Source organism: Mchenga conophoros, linkage group LG3 (assembly GCF_057382185.1).
Source record: "Mchenga conophoros isolate Kocher_MC1m ecotype Shallow Benthic linkage group LG3, M_conophoros_male_GT1.1, whole genome shotgun sequence".
Lineage (NCBI taxonomy): Eukaryota > Metazoa > Chordata > Actinopteri > Cichliformes > Cichlidae > Mchenga > Mchenga conophoros.
Window position 1 is genome coordinate 24,774,832 of NC_140528.1, and position 14,675 is coordinate 24,789,506.

A 14,675-nucleotide genomic window follows, 5' to 3' on the forward strand; every position below is an offset into this window, starting at 1 on the left:
ATTAATCAATCAATCAATCTTTATTTATAAAGCACTTTTCATACAAAAAAAGTAGCACAAAGTGCTTTACATGGTTAAAAGCACCCCACCCTCCAACTAACCCCCCACACTCTCATTAACATAAACAATCATGAATGCACCCATATCCCCCCCTCCCCCCCCCCAGCCAGGCTGAGAGGACCCCCAGAGCCCCAGCAGCCACGGTCGATCACAGCCCCGGTGCAGAGAGCCCCCTCCGAGGAAACACTGGAGATATGTCACAATAGGATATATACAGGGTAAAAAGATAAAGTAAATAAGAACGGGATACAATAGAAATAGTAAGAAGATAAAAAATGAGTAAGAATAAAATCAATAAATATTAGGTAAAACCTAAATTAATAAATAGAATAACAGGATAGAATAAATAAGCATAAAATAAATAAACGTTAGGTGAAAGATAAATTAAAAAGGTGGTCTTGAGCCTGTTCTTAAAAACATGTACGTTCTCTGCGGCCCTGAGCTCCTCCGGCAGGCTGTTCCACAGACGAGGACCATACCACTGAAAAGCTGCCTCTCCGTGAGTATGTGTGCTGTCTTTGGGAACAGTCAGAAGGCCAGTACCAGAGGACCTCAAGGTCCGCGAGGGTTCGTATGGTAAAAGCAGATCTGAGAGATAAGACGGCCCAAATCAAATTCAAATTCAAATTTTATTTGTCACGTATACAGTCGTACACAGTCATACACAGTACGATATGCAGTGAAATGCTTGGACAACTGCTCGTGACCTAAAGAAAAAAAAAAAAGGAAATAAATAGGAAAAATTAAAAAGGGTAAATTTAACTAGGAGGGAATAAGATATAAATTAAGGTTAAAAATGAAATAACTGTACAACACAAATTAGAATGAAGGGTAAATTTAACTGGGAGAATAAGATAAAATATATAAATTAAAGTTGAAAATAAAATAACTGTACAACAAAATACACAATATAGAACTATATAAGAATGTATGAAGAAATATAAATAAATAAATATATACACAATAACAGCAGCTGTACAAGTATTAACTGGAAATGAAGAATATAGTGACCAGTGTTGTGCAATCCACATTATGTCTTGTGCAGTGCAAATATGCTTAAAGTGATTTAAGTGATGAAGTGAAAACAATGTCCAGAAAGTCCAGTGTGTGTGTAAGAACCATATGTGTGGGTCAGTACTGTGTGGTGGTGTGATTGAGAGACCGTATCGCCTGCGGGAAGAAGCTCCTCCTCAGTCTCTCTGTGTTGGTCTTCAGGGAGCGGAATCGCTTTCCTGACCTCAGCAGAGAGAACAGTCTGTTGTTGGGATGGCTGAGGTCCTTCACGATCTTCCTGGCCTTGGTCCAGCACCGCCTGCTGTAGATTGAGTGCAGGTCAGGGAGCTCGGAGCGGATGGTGCACTCAGCTGACCGCACAACCCTCTGTAGAGCTCGTCTGTCCTGCATGGTGCTGTTCCCGAACCAGGTTAAGATGTTTCCCGTCAGGATGCTCTCTATGGTGCACGAGTAAAAGTTCCTGAGCACCTTGGAGGGCAGTTGGAAGTCTCTCAAGCGTCTGAGGTGGTAGAGACGCTGTCGGGCCTTTTCACCACGGTGTTGATGTGACAGGACCATGACAGGTCCAGCGTGATGTGAACTCCGAGGTATTTGAAGCTGTCCACTCTCTCCACTGGGCACTCGTTGATGACAGGGGTCTGGTAGTTCCTCTCCTGCTTAGTGCTGAAGTCCACTATCAGCTCCTTTGTCTTACTGACGTTTAGAAGGAGGTTGTTCCTCTGGCACCAGTTCTCCAGATTCCTAATCTCCTTCAGGTAGGCCGTCTCGTTGTTATCAGAGATCAGGCCCACCACGACGGTGTCGTCAGCAAACTTGATGATGGTGGTGGAGCTGGTAGTGGCCACACAGTCATATGTGTACAGAGAGTACAGCAGGGGGCTCAGAACACACCCCTGGGGGGCTCCAGTGCTGAGAGTGGTGGAGGCTGAGACATGTCCGCCCATCCTTACTGCCTGTGGTCTGCCAGTTAGGAAGTTGGAGATCCACTGACACATAGATGAGCTGAGTCCCAGATGCTCCAGCTTGGTGGTGAGTGTGGAGGGAATTATGGTATTAAATGCAGAGCTGTAGTCTATGAAGAGCATTTTAACATAATTCCCCCTTCTAGTGTCCAAGTGAGTGAGTGATGTGTGGAGGAGATGAGAGATGGCATCGTCTGTGGAACGATTTGGACGGTAAGCGAACTGTAGTGGGTCCAGTGTGTCTGGTAGTGAAGAAATGATGAAGTCTCTGACCAGGCGTTCAAAGCACTTCATCACTACTGAGGTGAGGGCTACAGGGCGATAGTCATTGAGAGAAGCAGACCATTAAGACATTTAAAAACCAATAAAAGAACTTTAAAATCGATCCTGAAATACACGGGGAGCCAATGCAGCGATTCTAAAACCGGTGTACTGTGGGCCCGCCCTCTGGTCTTCGTCAGCACACGAGCTGCAGTTTTGTAAAAGTTGTAAGGGTGATATATTCTTTTTGGGGAGACCAGAGAGCAGGGCGTTACAGCAATCAATGCGACTGGTAATAAAAGCATGCATCAACATATATAGCTGAATTTTTTTAATATTTTGTACACAATAACAGAATAATTTCAGAAAAACACAAAATGACTGGTGTCAATATTATTTGCCCCACAAAAAAGGTCGAATATAAAGCAATATTGCAAATATTGCACAGTTGAAAAACAAAAAGCACTACAGCTCAGTTGTTCCCGCCATCCTTTGTCCTCCTGTTTCCCCTCCCTCTCCCCTCCAACGACGAGTTTGATGGTGTTACGGATTCAAATATTGGGGATGGATACAAGAGGAAAAACCACAATAACAACACTGGTCCGACCGGGTTGAGTCAAACGATGATTTTAATGATCACACGCGTGGGAGATGGACACCGTACGCAGACAGCATCAGATCTCAAAATGGTGGAGCATTGATCAAACTCTTATAGCCTCTGGTGCCCCCACCTTATCATAAAAGCCTAAACATTCACATGCTTTTCTCTCACACGGCGCCTAAGCTACGACCTTGGCTCCCTGTTTATCTGCTCCTGCTGAGATGGGGCAGAAAACTCCAGCATGTTCTGTTCTCTTCTAATCAGACAAATAAGGCGATGACTTTCTGCGAACAGTATTTCTTATAACTCAGCAGTATAATGCATCATGAAACAATATCATTCATTCACAATAAATCAGCAGTCTAATGTAATGCAAATCAGTTTAACAAATGCAATAGTTATCACCTTCTTCTAATTCAGGAGAATAATGCAAACTAAAACTACATAATAATTCACAATCTTCAATTAGGGGTCTAACGTGGCATAAAATAATATTATAATCCCACACTGGCAAACTTCTCCCGATGTTTCCACTGAAGGGGTTGAAAGTTAAAAAGCGCCGAAGGTTAAGTTAGGTTTGGAGTAAATCATGGATGTGCGCACGTGTTTGTGTGCAGCTTGTAGTGCAAACGTGCGTGCAGAATTCATGCAGACATGTGTAACTGGTCGTTTTGAGGTAGAAAAGAGTGATGCGCGGTCAAGCTGGTAGTTGAAAGTGTCAGTCAGAGTAGAAGAGCATTGTGTAAAAATGTAAGTAATAACAAAAAGGTGCAAGTCATTAATCGCATCACCCTGAAAAACCTGAGTAAGGAGTGCAGCTCCTGATGAAAGGAGGAGCACTGAAAACCAGGAAATGGTGTTTCTGGAACAGTCTGATGACTGAAGCTGGATGTTTGAAGTCTCAGTGAACTGCTTGTCTTTTCCCCACAGCTCCTCCCTCAGCGATGTATATGGCTATATGTTATGAACAATGTGCTGATGTCCGTATCAGGTAACAAACAGCGTGACACAAACGGAGAACATTGTGTCCACTCGATAATATGCTGCTCTAAAAAGGCTCCATCCTGCAGGCAAGTCGGCCCAGCTTTACTCGCACAGCCTGCCAGCTCTGTTTGAACAGAAAGGACATCTGCACAAGAAACACAGCAGCCTGTCGCTCAGCACCAACCGCCTCACTGAGCGGATCAGTCTCAGGTACGACACGCCATCACAGATGCAGGGAAACAGGAGCTGTAGGTGCAGCAGTGTTAATAATGTCATGTATGATGCTACCACTTGATTTTGAGGAAGGAGGATACTGTAAACCCAATTTTGTCTGCTTGTTCTGACCTGGATATTCTCTGTTGGCCACAGAAAGTTTACCATATCTGTAAAGATTCCTGACACTAAAGGTTGTAGGAGGTGCAGTGTAGGTAAGCAATGCCGAGTTACTCTGGTCAGTCTGTTTGTTCACGGAGAACAACTGCAGACACTTAGTCCTGCTCTCTCTGTTTCAGCAAGAAACCCATACACAGATAGTACATATCTGTGCGGGGCTGTCCCATCTGGCCTGGTTTTACTCTTGTGGTATGAGCCTCTTCAAAAGTTCATGCATCTAAAGGTTTGTACAGATATGTCGAACTTGCCACCTGAATAAATGTCTTCCTTTCTAACTCTACCCCTATTTCCACAATGCAAACCAGCCATTAGACCTGGATTACATAAAAGTAGACAGACAGCATATCAAAATCTGAAGCTGAAGAATGTAATTGATTTTTTTTAATAACATATGCATACTTTTTATTCAAGCCCAACAAGATTTTAGAGACTAAATAAAAGAAACGTTGTATAAACGCCGTCCAAAAACACCAACAGCACCTTCTCTGGGTCCAAGCTCGTGTAACTGAATGGTTACCATGTGTTTTCTGTGCTACAGGAACAGTGTTATCAGCACACAGTTCAACGCCAGCATGCACCATTAGATCACATAGCACAGATAATTGACAGTTTTTTTGTGAATGTCTCGCACATTTCATAACGATAATGTATGTACTGTGAGAACAGAGCTCTGTGTTAAGCCTGTCTGCAGTCCTAACACAGTGCTGCTTGGAGAAACACGCCTGTGCCACAACATTATGGAAAAGTGGCATCAGTCCAAAGACGTGCAGTTAGGGGATGGATGGATGGATGGATGGATGGATGGATGGATGGATGGATGGATGGATGGATGGATGGATGGATGGATGGAAGGATGGATCGACGGGTGGATGGATGGATGGATGGATGGACGGGTGGATGGATGGATGGACGGCTGGATGGATGGATGGATGGATGGATGGAGGGATGGGTGGGTGGATGGATGGATGGACGGATGGGTGGACGGGTGGACGGATGGATGGACGGATGGATGGACGGATGGATGGATGGATGGGTGGGTGGGTGGATGTTTGGACGAACAGATGGACGGGTGGATGGATGGATGGATGGATGGATGGATGGATGGATGGATGGATGGATGGATGGACGGCTGGACGGATGGACGGGTGGATGGATGGATGGATGGATGGATGGATGGATGGATGGGTGGGTGGATGGATGGATGGATGGATGGGTGGATGGCATCGGTTTATCTTTAATCTCAAGATTTAATAATCATACAAGAATTCTGTTGTGCTGTTTTTGACGGTTGTATGAACAGGTTCAGCTCAGGTTTAACAAGCATCACTTAACCATCCATGAGAATTTATTTAGTTTTTTTTGTTTTCCTTGGTGACTGTTTCACAGCAACTCGCCATCAGACTCCCAGATTCTCTTCTCAGCTGTGTGTTGGAGTGAGAGACTGTAGTAATGATAAACCACCAACCGGCCAACAGCTCAGGTTTGATATTATAGAGCTGAACGGCGCTCCTGTTCCAGTGCCAGGTAGGACCGTTTCTGCGTGTCTCTGCTGACTTCCTGAAGCTTCAAGCTTCAACTTGTTGCAACAAGCTTCCTTCTTTCCGTGCATCAGGAGATAGTGGAGCACTCAGAGTCGTGCAGGTAACCCAGCTGGACCGAGACACTGTTCTCATCACCTTGGAAAGTAAGTCCCCTCGCATATTGTGAATCCTTCAAATGTCTTTCATGCTCATTCTCAATCTGTGTACTGTTTGTGTGTCACAAGTTCATCTAGTAGTGAGACGGTGGCGCAAGATGGCGAGATGAGCAGTCGCACGAATTAGGAGCTCGTTGAACTTGTCCCAGAATTTACTTTGTGTTCGTTATTGTTTCCACTCGAAAGTAGTAAAATGACTGCCCCAAGTATAGTTAAACCTGCTAAATTCAAACTCGACCTCAAAAAACAAGAAACAACATCGCCATGTGATGGAAAGGAAGACAGCAGAGAAGGAACGGATCATGACTACGTAGAAAAAACCTTGAAAAAAGAGTGGACGAGCAGCTAGCTGACCTGAGTGTGCAATGCAAGCAAGCTAGTACGATGCTAGCCAGCCTAGCCAAAGCGGTTCAGTTCAACTCGGAGGAGGTGAAAGAATGTAAACAAAAGGTTAAAGAGTTGGAGAGACGAAACGAGCAGTTGACCAAAGATAACTACGATCTCAAGGAGAGAGTGTGAGAGCAAGAAAGGTACAAAATGAGGTGGTGCCTCCGGATTAAAGGATTAGAAGAGAAAAGAGATGAAGGTGTCAGATCGCTGGTTATTGGAATTCTTGGCAAGATCGCACCTGATATGATATCAAAGCTTGAAGAATCTGTGGATGTGGTGCATAGAGTTGGGAAGAAGATTGAGAACAAGGTCCGACATATCATCATTCTGTTTGCTCTGAGACACGTGAAAGAGGAGATTTGGCGTCGCACCAAAGATTCGGCTGTCTGTAAGAACGGCGGTTTCCACTTCGCTGAGGTACTGCCGCGGGAGGACTGGGAAGAGAGGAGGCGGCTGTGGCCGCAAATTGAACAAGCCAGACGGGCTGGGAAACGGGCCTTTTTCCGGGGTCCTCATGGATACATCGAAGGACGGAGGATCATCGACGTTGAATGAAAGACTTGATGTAAGACTGTATACAGTGGAATATTATTAATGGGACAAAAGAGTTCTACTTAAAGTTAAAGGTTATTAGTCACTGAGTTGGTGACAAGTGTTACAATTTAAACTCATGTTTATATATTTTTCTTTTCTTTTTAAAAAAAAAGTTATTTTCTTAGCATACTCTTATTATGGTTCACTCAAAAATTTCTTTTGGTTCATTAAACGTTCGGGGTTTGAAGGAAATTGTTAAGAGAAAGGCACTTTTTTTATTTTGCAAGGGGCAAAAATGTCACTGTCTGTTTTTACAAGAGACTCACTCTGTGGATGCCGATGTTACCTTTTGGGCTAATCAGTGGGGAGACAAGATTCTTTTCAGTCGTGGATCTAACAGATCTGGAGGTGTGGCGATTTGTTTTAATAAGTTCCCAGGGGAGATTATAACATATAAAGCTGATAGTGAGGGTCATTGGTCAACTGCAGCTTGAAGAGCGAAGGTATATTTCTAATTGTTACAAATCTTTATGGACATAATAACGAAGGTCAAAATAAACGTCTATTGGAAAATCTAACAAATGTTATTTCAGAGTTTAAAGTTATGTACCCCACAGATTACATCCTAATAGGAGGAGACTGGAACATGACCTCAGATGAATGGATGGACAGATGGCCTCCTCGCTTAGGAAGGAGGCAACAGAATAACATTATTGAGAACTTTTCTAGTGATAATAATTTTACAGACATTTGGAGAAGTTTGAATCCTGGAGTTAAGAATTATTCATGGTTTAAACCTAATGGAGAAAGCAGGTCAAGAATTGATTATTGGTTAGTGAGCGATGACATTTTGAGGTGTACTTCACCATCTAAAATCTCCAAAGCACCCCTATCTGATCACTGTTTCATTGATCTTGTCTTAGAACCAACAAGGATGAAACGTAGTAGCAGGGGATATTGGAAATTTAATGCCAGCCTTTTAAATAAGGACAAGTATTGTGATAAAATTAGACATAAAATTACAGATATAAAAAATGATGACTCAGTAGTGGGTAATATACAGAAATGGGAACTTATTAAATTCAAAATCAGAGAATTCACTATAAAATTCTGCAAAGAACTGAACAGGGAAAAACGGGAATATGAAAGTAATTTACTTCGTGAAATAACTCAGTGCTGTAGTAAAGAAAAACTAAACGTGCAAGAAAAGAATAAATTGATGGAGTTACAAACTAAATTAGACGATCTTTACCTAGAGAAAGCCCAGGGTGCCTTTATAAGATCGAGAGCCAAGTGGATTGAGGCAGGTGAAAAGAACTCATCATATTTTAGTAAGCTGGAAAAGTGCAGACAGCAGAGAAATCTAATCTCAAGCTTGTTGATAAATGGGACTGAATGTAAAGATTTCAGAAAGATTGAAAAGGAAGTCTTCACTTTTTATTCCAAATTGTACTCCTCAGAATATTCAGCAGGTGATTCTGATAGTTTCTTTGATAAGATTCATAATCTCATCCCATGTATTGACAAGCCGTTCAAAGATCTGTGTGATTCAGAGCTTAAAATTGAGGAACTGGATTTGGTGGTCATGAAAATGGCATTAAACAAGTCCCCAGGGACAGATGGACTCACTACTAATTTTTATCAATTCTTCTGGAAGGACCTAAGAACTTTATTGTTTGATGCATTAAAGGAATCGATAGAGAAAAAAGAAGTGATGCCGAGCACGAAACAAGGGCTGATAACCCTGATCCCTAAATCGGGTAAGGATAAAAGAATTTTAGACAATTTAAGACCCATCACCTTACTAAACACTGACTATAAGATCCTGTCTGGAGCTGTAGCTGAGAGGCTAAAGAAAGGCATCTCAAACATTATCAGTGAAACACAATCAGGTTTTTTGAAAGGAAGACTAATTCATAACAATATTAGGCTGGTTTTGGATCTCCTTGAATACAGTGAATTAATCCAAGAGAGAGGGTACATCCTGTTCTTGGATTTTTACAAAGCATTTGACTCAGTTGAACATACGTTCATATTAAAAACTCTGCAGTCTTTTGGTTTTGGAGAGGAATTTATCAATGTTATAGAGATGCTATATAATGACATTAACAGCTCTGTTTTGCTAGAACATGGTACATGTTCAAGGTTTGAGGTTAATAGAGGGATAAGGCAGGGATGTAGCAGCTCACCACTTCTGTTCATCATGGTTGCTGAGCTGTTGTCTATTTTCATCATCATCATCATCAACTTTATTTATAAAGCACTTTAAAACAACCACAGCTGACACAAAGTGCTGTACATTGGAACTGTAAAATAAAATTACATGAGATATAAATAAAAAACAAATAAAAGAAGAGTGAAATCATTAATTAAATAACTACTGCATTAAAAAAGAAACTAAGTCTCACTGAGGTTAAAAGCCAAGGAATAAAAGTGGGTTTTAAGACGTGATTTAAAAGTGGACAGTGAAGGGGCCTCTCTAACATGCATGGGCAAATTATTCCATAATTTTGGAGCCACAATAGAGAAGGCCCTGTCCCCTCTGAGCTTCCTCCTGGATCTCGGTACCTCCAGGAGCAGCTGGTCAGCTGACCTGAGAGACCGACAGGGTATGTGGGGATGAAGAAGCTCAGAGAGGTAAGGCGGGGCAAGACTGTGTAGACATTTAAAAACAAACATAAGAATTTTAAAATTAACTCTAAAAGACACAGGCAGCCAGTGCAGAGAGGCCAGCACGGGGGTTATATGCTCTCTTTTTCGAGTTCCTGTTAGGAGTCGTGCAGCCGCATTTTGAACCAGCTGCAGACGTGAGAGCAATGACTGACTGACCCCCACATAAAGTGAGTTACAGTAGTCCAGGTGGGAAGAAATAAAAGCATGGATCACTGTTTCAAGGTGCTGCCTCGAAAGAAAAGATTTTAGTCTTGCCAGTCGCCTTAAATGATAAAAACTGGACTTCACCACTGCTCTGATTTGGTTGTCCAATTTAAAATCACTGTCCAACTTAAAACCAAGGTCAGTAACAACAGATTTAAAATAGACTTCCAGGGATCCTAAAACAACAGAGGAGGACTCACAGGGACCACTGGGTCCAAACACCAACACTTCTGTTTTCTTTTTATTAAAATTTAAAAAGTTTCGAGCCAACCAAGCTTTAATGTCATCTAGACATGTCAAGAGAGGTTTTATGGAGATGGCATCCTTGCGTTTTAGTGTCAAATAAATTTGGCAGTCATCGGCATAACAGTGAAATGAGATCCCATGCCTTCTAAGGATAGAACCCAGAGGCAGTAGATACAGAGAAAAGAGCAGTGGCCCTAAAATTGAGCCCTGTGGGACACCACATGACAGAGGAGCAGAAGACGATTCGTAACCGAGAAGGCTGACAGAGAAAGTTCTATCTGACAAATAAGACCTAAACCAATTGAGTGCAGTGCCACCAATACCCACTACATCATGTAATCGAGAAATTAAAATATTGTGGTCTACTGTGTCAAAGGCAGCAGTTAGGTCAAGCAAGACAAGAACAACATGGTTACCAGAATCACATGCCAGAAGGATGTCATTAAAAACCCTTAGTAATGCAGATTCTGTGCTGTGAAGGGTTTTAAAACCTGACTGAAAAACCTCAAAGATTCCATTTTCATCTAGAAAATCTTTCAGTTGACTAAAAACAATTTTCTCTAAAACCTTGGAGACTAAAGGCAGCTTGGAAATAGGCCTATAGTTCGCTAAAACTGTGTGATCAAGGCCAGGTTTCTTAAGCAGTGGCTGTACTACTGCATGTTTGAAATTTGCAGGAACCACACCAGAAGACAGACTGCTGTTAATAATGTCAAGGACAGACTGTTGTATACTAGGAAAAATTTCTTTAAAGAATTGTGGAGGGACAGGATCCCGTGGGGAACCTGTGGGCTTAATATGGCGAACCACATCCTCTAAAGAGGAGAGCGTCACAAGCTCAAACTGAGTGAAAACAGCAGCGCAAGGGACAGAGACAGAGGGGTCAGAGTCAGGAGCTGTGATAAGAGCCCTGATGGTGACAACCTTTTCAATAAAAAAGTTCAGAAAATCATTGCAAATCTCAGGAGAAACTTCCAAACAGACATTCAAAGGAGTATTAAGAACAGTGTCAATGGTCCTAAATAACACACGTGGGTTATGACAGTTGGAAGAAATAATATTTGCAAAATATTCCCTTTTTGCCTCTTTAACAGTGTTCTGGTAGCGATGCCAGCAGTCTTTGAGAATTTGAAATGATACATGCAGTTTATCCTTTTTCCACCTCCGTTCTGCTCGACGACATTCCCTCTTAACAGCACGACTGCTCTCATTAAACCAAGGCTCAGGTTTAGCCTTAAGCTGCCTGGTTTTTAAAGGAGCCACAGAGTCCATGATTTTTTGACAGCAAGAATTAAACCAGGAATGTAGGTCTTCTGTGTCAGAGGAATTATTTTGATTAAAAACAGTCACATTAAGGGGTTAACTGTGATGGGTGAACAGATAATAATCAGTCAGCTGGCAGATGATACCACCCTGTTTCTAAAAAATGAGGACCAGATTCCTTTAGCCTTGCAGGCGATCAACCATTTCTTCAAAGCTTCTGGCCTACAGCTGAATATTAATAAATGAAAAATTCTAGCTCTGCATGAGTGTCCCCTGCAAGCAATAAATAATATGCAGATCAAAAAAGAGGTGAAGTATCTGGGCATTGTAATTTGCAAGGATAAGACATCAACAGAAAATAAGAATATCTGTACCAATATAGAAAAGTGTAAGTCAATTTTAAACATGTGGCTGCAAAGGGACATAACTCTGTTTGGGAGAAGCTTGCTAACCAACATGGACAGTCTGTCCAGACTCATCTATCCAGCCTTTTCTCTGCCCATACCTCCAAAACTAATTAAATCTATAAATACTCTTAATTTTAGGTTCATATGGAGGAACAAATGTCATTATATAAAGAAAAATGATGTGATTAAGAATTATGAAGAGGGTGGGGCTAATGCCACTGACTTTGATGTTATGAATGGTGTACTAAAATTGAAATGGTTAAGATCTTTCATTAGGAACAAAAATTCCTTTTGGAACATTATTCCCAATGTGATTTTTGGCAAAATGGGTGGAATAGACTTTTTGTTACGTTGTGACTTTGATTGCAGTTCGTTACCTGTTAAACTCTCAGCTTTCCATCAGCAGGTCCGTCTCTACTGGAAATTAATCTATAAACATAGCTTTACTCCTCACAACACCCCTATATGGAACAACAGGTATATCCGTTTGTGTAGGAAATCTGTGTACGTGGATGAATGGAGATCTAAAGGGATTTGGGCTGTAGCTCATTTTATGGATGATAATGGGGTCTTACTAAAACATGAGACGTTTTGTGAGAAATTTGATGTAAGATGTACTGCTAAGAGATATAAATCCCCAGTGAAAGCCATCCCAGTCCCTTTGAGATCAATGATAAAAGAAGATATTGTGCACTCTAAAATTTCTCCTGGACTGAGGCAGCTCTGCATAGCTGGAGTTGAATTTGGTGACAGCAGGTTTACAAACAAAGTGATCAGGAATATTTTGATAAATGAAATTTGCCCTAATCCGGTTAAAAGAAATTATATCCTTAAAGAATTTGAGACCATGGAGGTTAAGGCGATAAGACAAAAGTCTACAGGGAGAGCAGAATTATTAGGCAAATGAGTATTTTGTCCACATCATCCTCTTCATGCATGTTGTCTTACTCCAAGCTGTATAGGCTCGAAAGCCTACTACCAATTAAGCATATTAGGTGATGTGCATCTCTGTAATGAGAAGGGGTGTGGTCTAATGACATCAACACCCTATATCAGGTGTGCATAATTATTAGGCAACGTCCTTTCCTTTGGCAAAATGGGTCAAAAGAAGGACTTGACAGGCTCAGAAAAGTCAAAAATAGTGAGATATCTTGCAGAGGGATGCAGCAGTCTCAAAATTGCAAAGCTTCTGAAGCGTGATCATCGAACAATCAAGCGTTTCATTCAAAATAGTCAACAGGGTCGCAAGAAGCGTGTGGAAAAACCAAGGCGCAAAATAACTGCCCATGAACTGAGAAAAGTCAAGCGTGCAGCTGCCAGGATGCCAGCATAGGAAAATTGGGTTGAACAGTGAGACTGCATTTGTGGGGTTTAGAAACATCCAGAGCATCGCAACAGAAAGGTAAATAAAAAAAAGTAAGAGAGAGAGATAAAGAAATAAATGAACTAATAATACATAAATGAATAGAAAAATAGAAAACACACATGTAGAAATTGTCACATGTGAAATTGTTTTTGGAGAGAATCAGAAGTGAGACAGTTTGAATCCACAGTTCAGCGCAAAGATGCAGGAATTAAATCTGATTATAAAAACACATCGAGGCAACGAAGACCAGCTTACACTCAATATTAATATGAACACACAACATACACGCAATGAAGACATGCTTACACTCATGAATGTGAATACATGACATAAATGCTGAATGGTGTAGATTTAACACACTTAAAGGCTGAAGCTGAGGAATAACTCAGGAAGTTGCAGGACAATAGAGCGACTTTTGTGACAAGGAAAAAGAGACTGGGAGGACCAACCAGGGATTAGAAGCTTAAAGCAGGTTTAAAATAGTGAATTAGAAGTGGTTTCCAGCTGATTGAGCAAAAGAAGTGACGACTGTAGAAATAAAAATAAAAGAATAATAATTGAATTATGCAGCAATGTTTTGAATATGCATTTCTGTTGTCAGGGCAACTTCTCGAGATGTGACTCAATATGCAAATTAGTTGAATGAGTGGGGACAGAAAAAAAAGAAAAACTCAAGTTTCCTGTCTGAGACATGAGTGAAGTTTGCATTGAGAGAAATATATCTGTGACTGTGTGAGAAGAACTGTTTGGTAAAATATATGATAGCAGCCGCAGGACAATTAAATAAAGTCTGTGACTAAGTGCAGTCGTGCAGATTTGGAGAAGAAGTTTATAATTTAGTGATGACACATTGTTATAAAGTGTTTAGAAAGGGCTTAATGGGAATATTACTGTTGGGCAAACTGTGCGGCTTTAACAAGATTTTCTGTGTATTTAGCAGGTGAAACTCTGTCAGCTGACTTCAGACTGTCAGGAAGCTGAAGAACCTGAGGCCAACCACTGAAACATGATGTGGGCAAAATGAACAGAGGGAGGGATTTTAAAGGTGAACATTTAGGACTTACTGCAAATGTTACTATGTCAAAGTTACTGTGACTCAAACAGAGGAAATTCTGATTTTTTTCTTTCCACACCCAGCATGTTTTGGGTGTTATATGCTATTAAATACTTTTAAATAAATTAAAAAGTATTTAATAGCATATAACACCCAAAATATGCTTCGGTTCACATTTAACTCCAGAAAATCATCAATCAAAACATGGATATTACCTGACCACAGATTCGTGGTGACGTCACTGCTCTTTTAACTGTTCGGTGTCTTTGTTTGTTTGCTGGTTGTAGAAATGGTTTATATGAGCTTTGAGCTGAGAGTCAGAGGTTTCTGTGGACACTGCTCATGTCGGCACTTATATTTCTGACCTTTTCTTATAACCGATTAAACATGATCTCCTCCCTTTTGCCCCCATTTTTGGTGGTGTAGGTACAAATGATCAGGCATGACATTCTCATAATAAATAAGATACTGCAAATAATTATTTCTGCATTTGTGCGATTGAAGTGAATTGAAAATGTGTATGAAATGACACTGTTTTAAAGATTTGGCCTAAATAATTTTGGAGTG

General features: G+C 41.1%; 1 protein-coding gene across 1 annotated transcript; it reads left to right on the forward strand.

The window, feature by feature from the left end:
- Positions 1-3,690: 3,690 nt before the first annotated feature.
- Positions 3,691-5,958, forward strand: LOC146577801 (mitogen-activated protein kinase kinase kinase kinase 2-like). The gene is made up of 5 exons (XM_085268415.1): positions 3,691-3,889; positions 3,969-4,092; positions 4,252-4,310; positions 4,395-4,498; positions 5,662-5,958. Exons 1-5 carry the CDS (start codon positions 3,862-3,864, stop codon positions 5,710-5,712), a joined length of 366 nt encoding a protein of 121 aa, XP_085124541.1. The 5' UTR covers positions 3,691-3,861; the 3' UTR covers positions 5,713-5,958.
- The last annotated feature ends 8,717 nt before the right edge of the window (positions 5,959-14,675 follow it).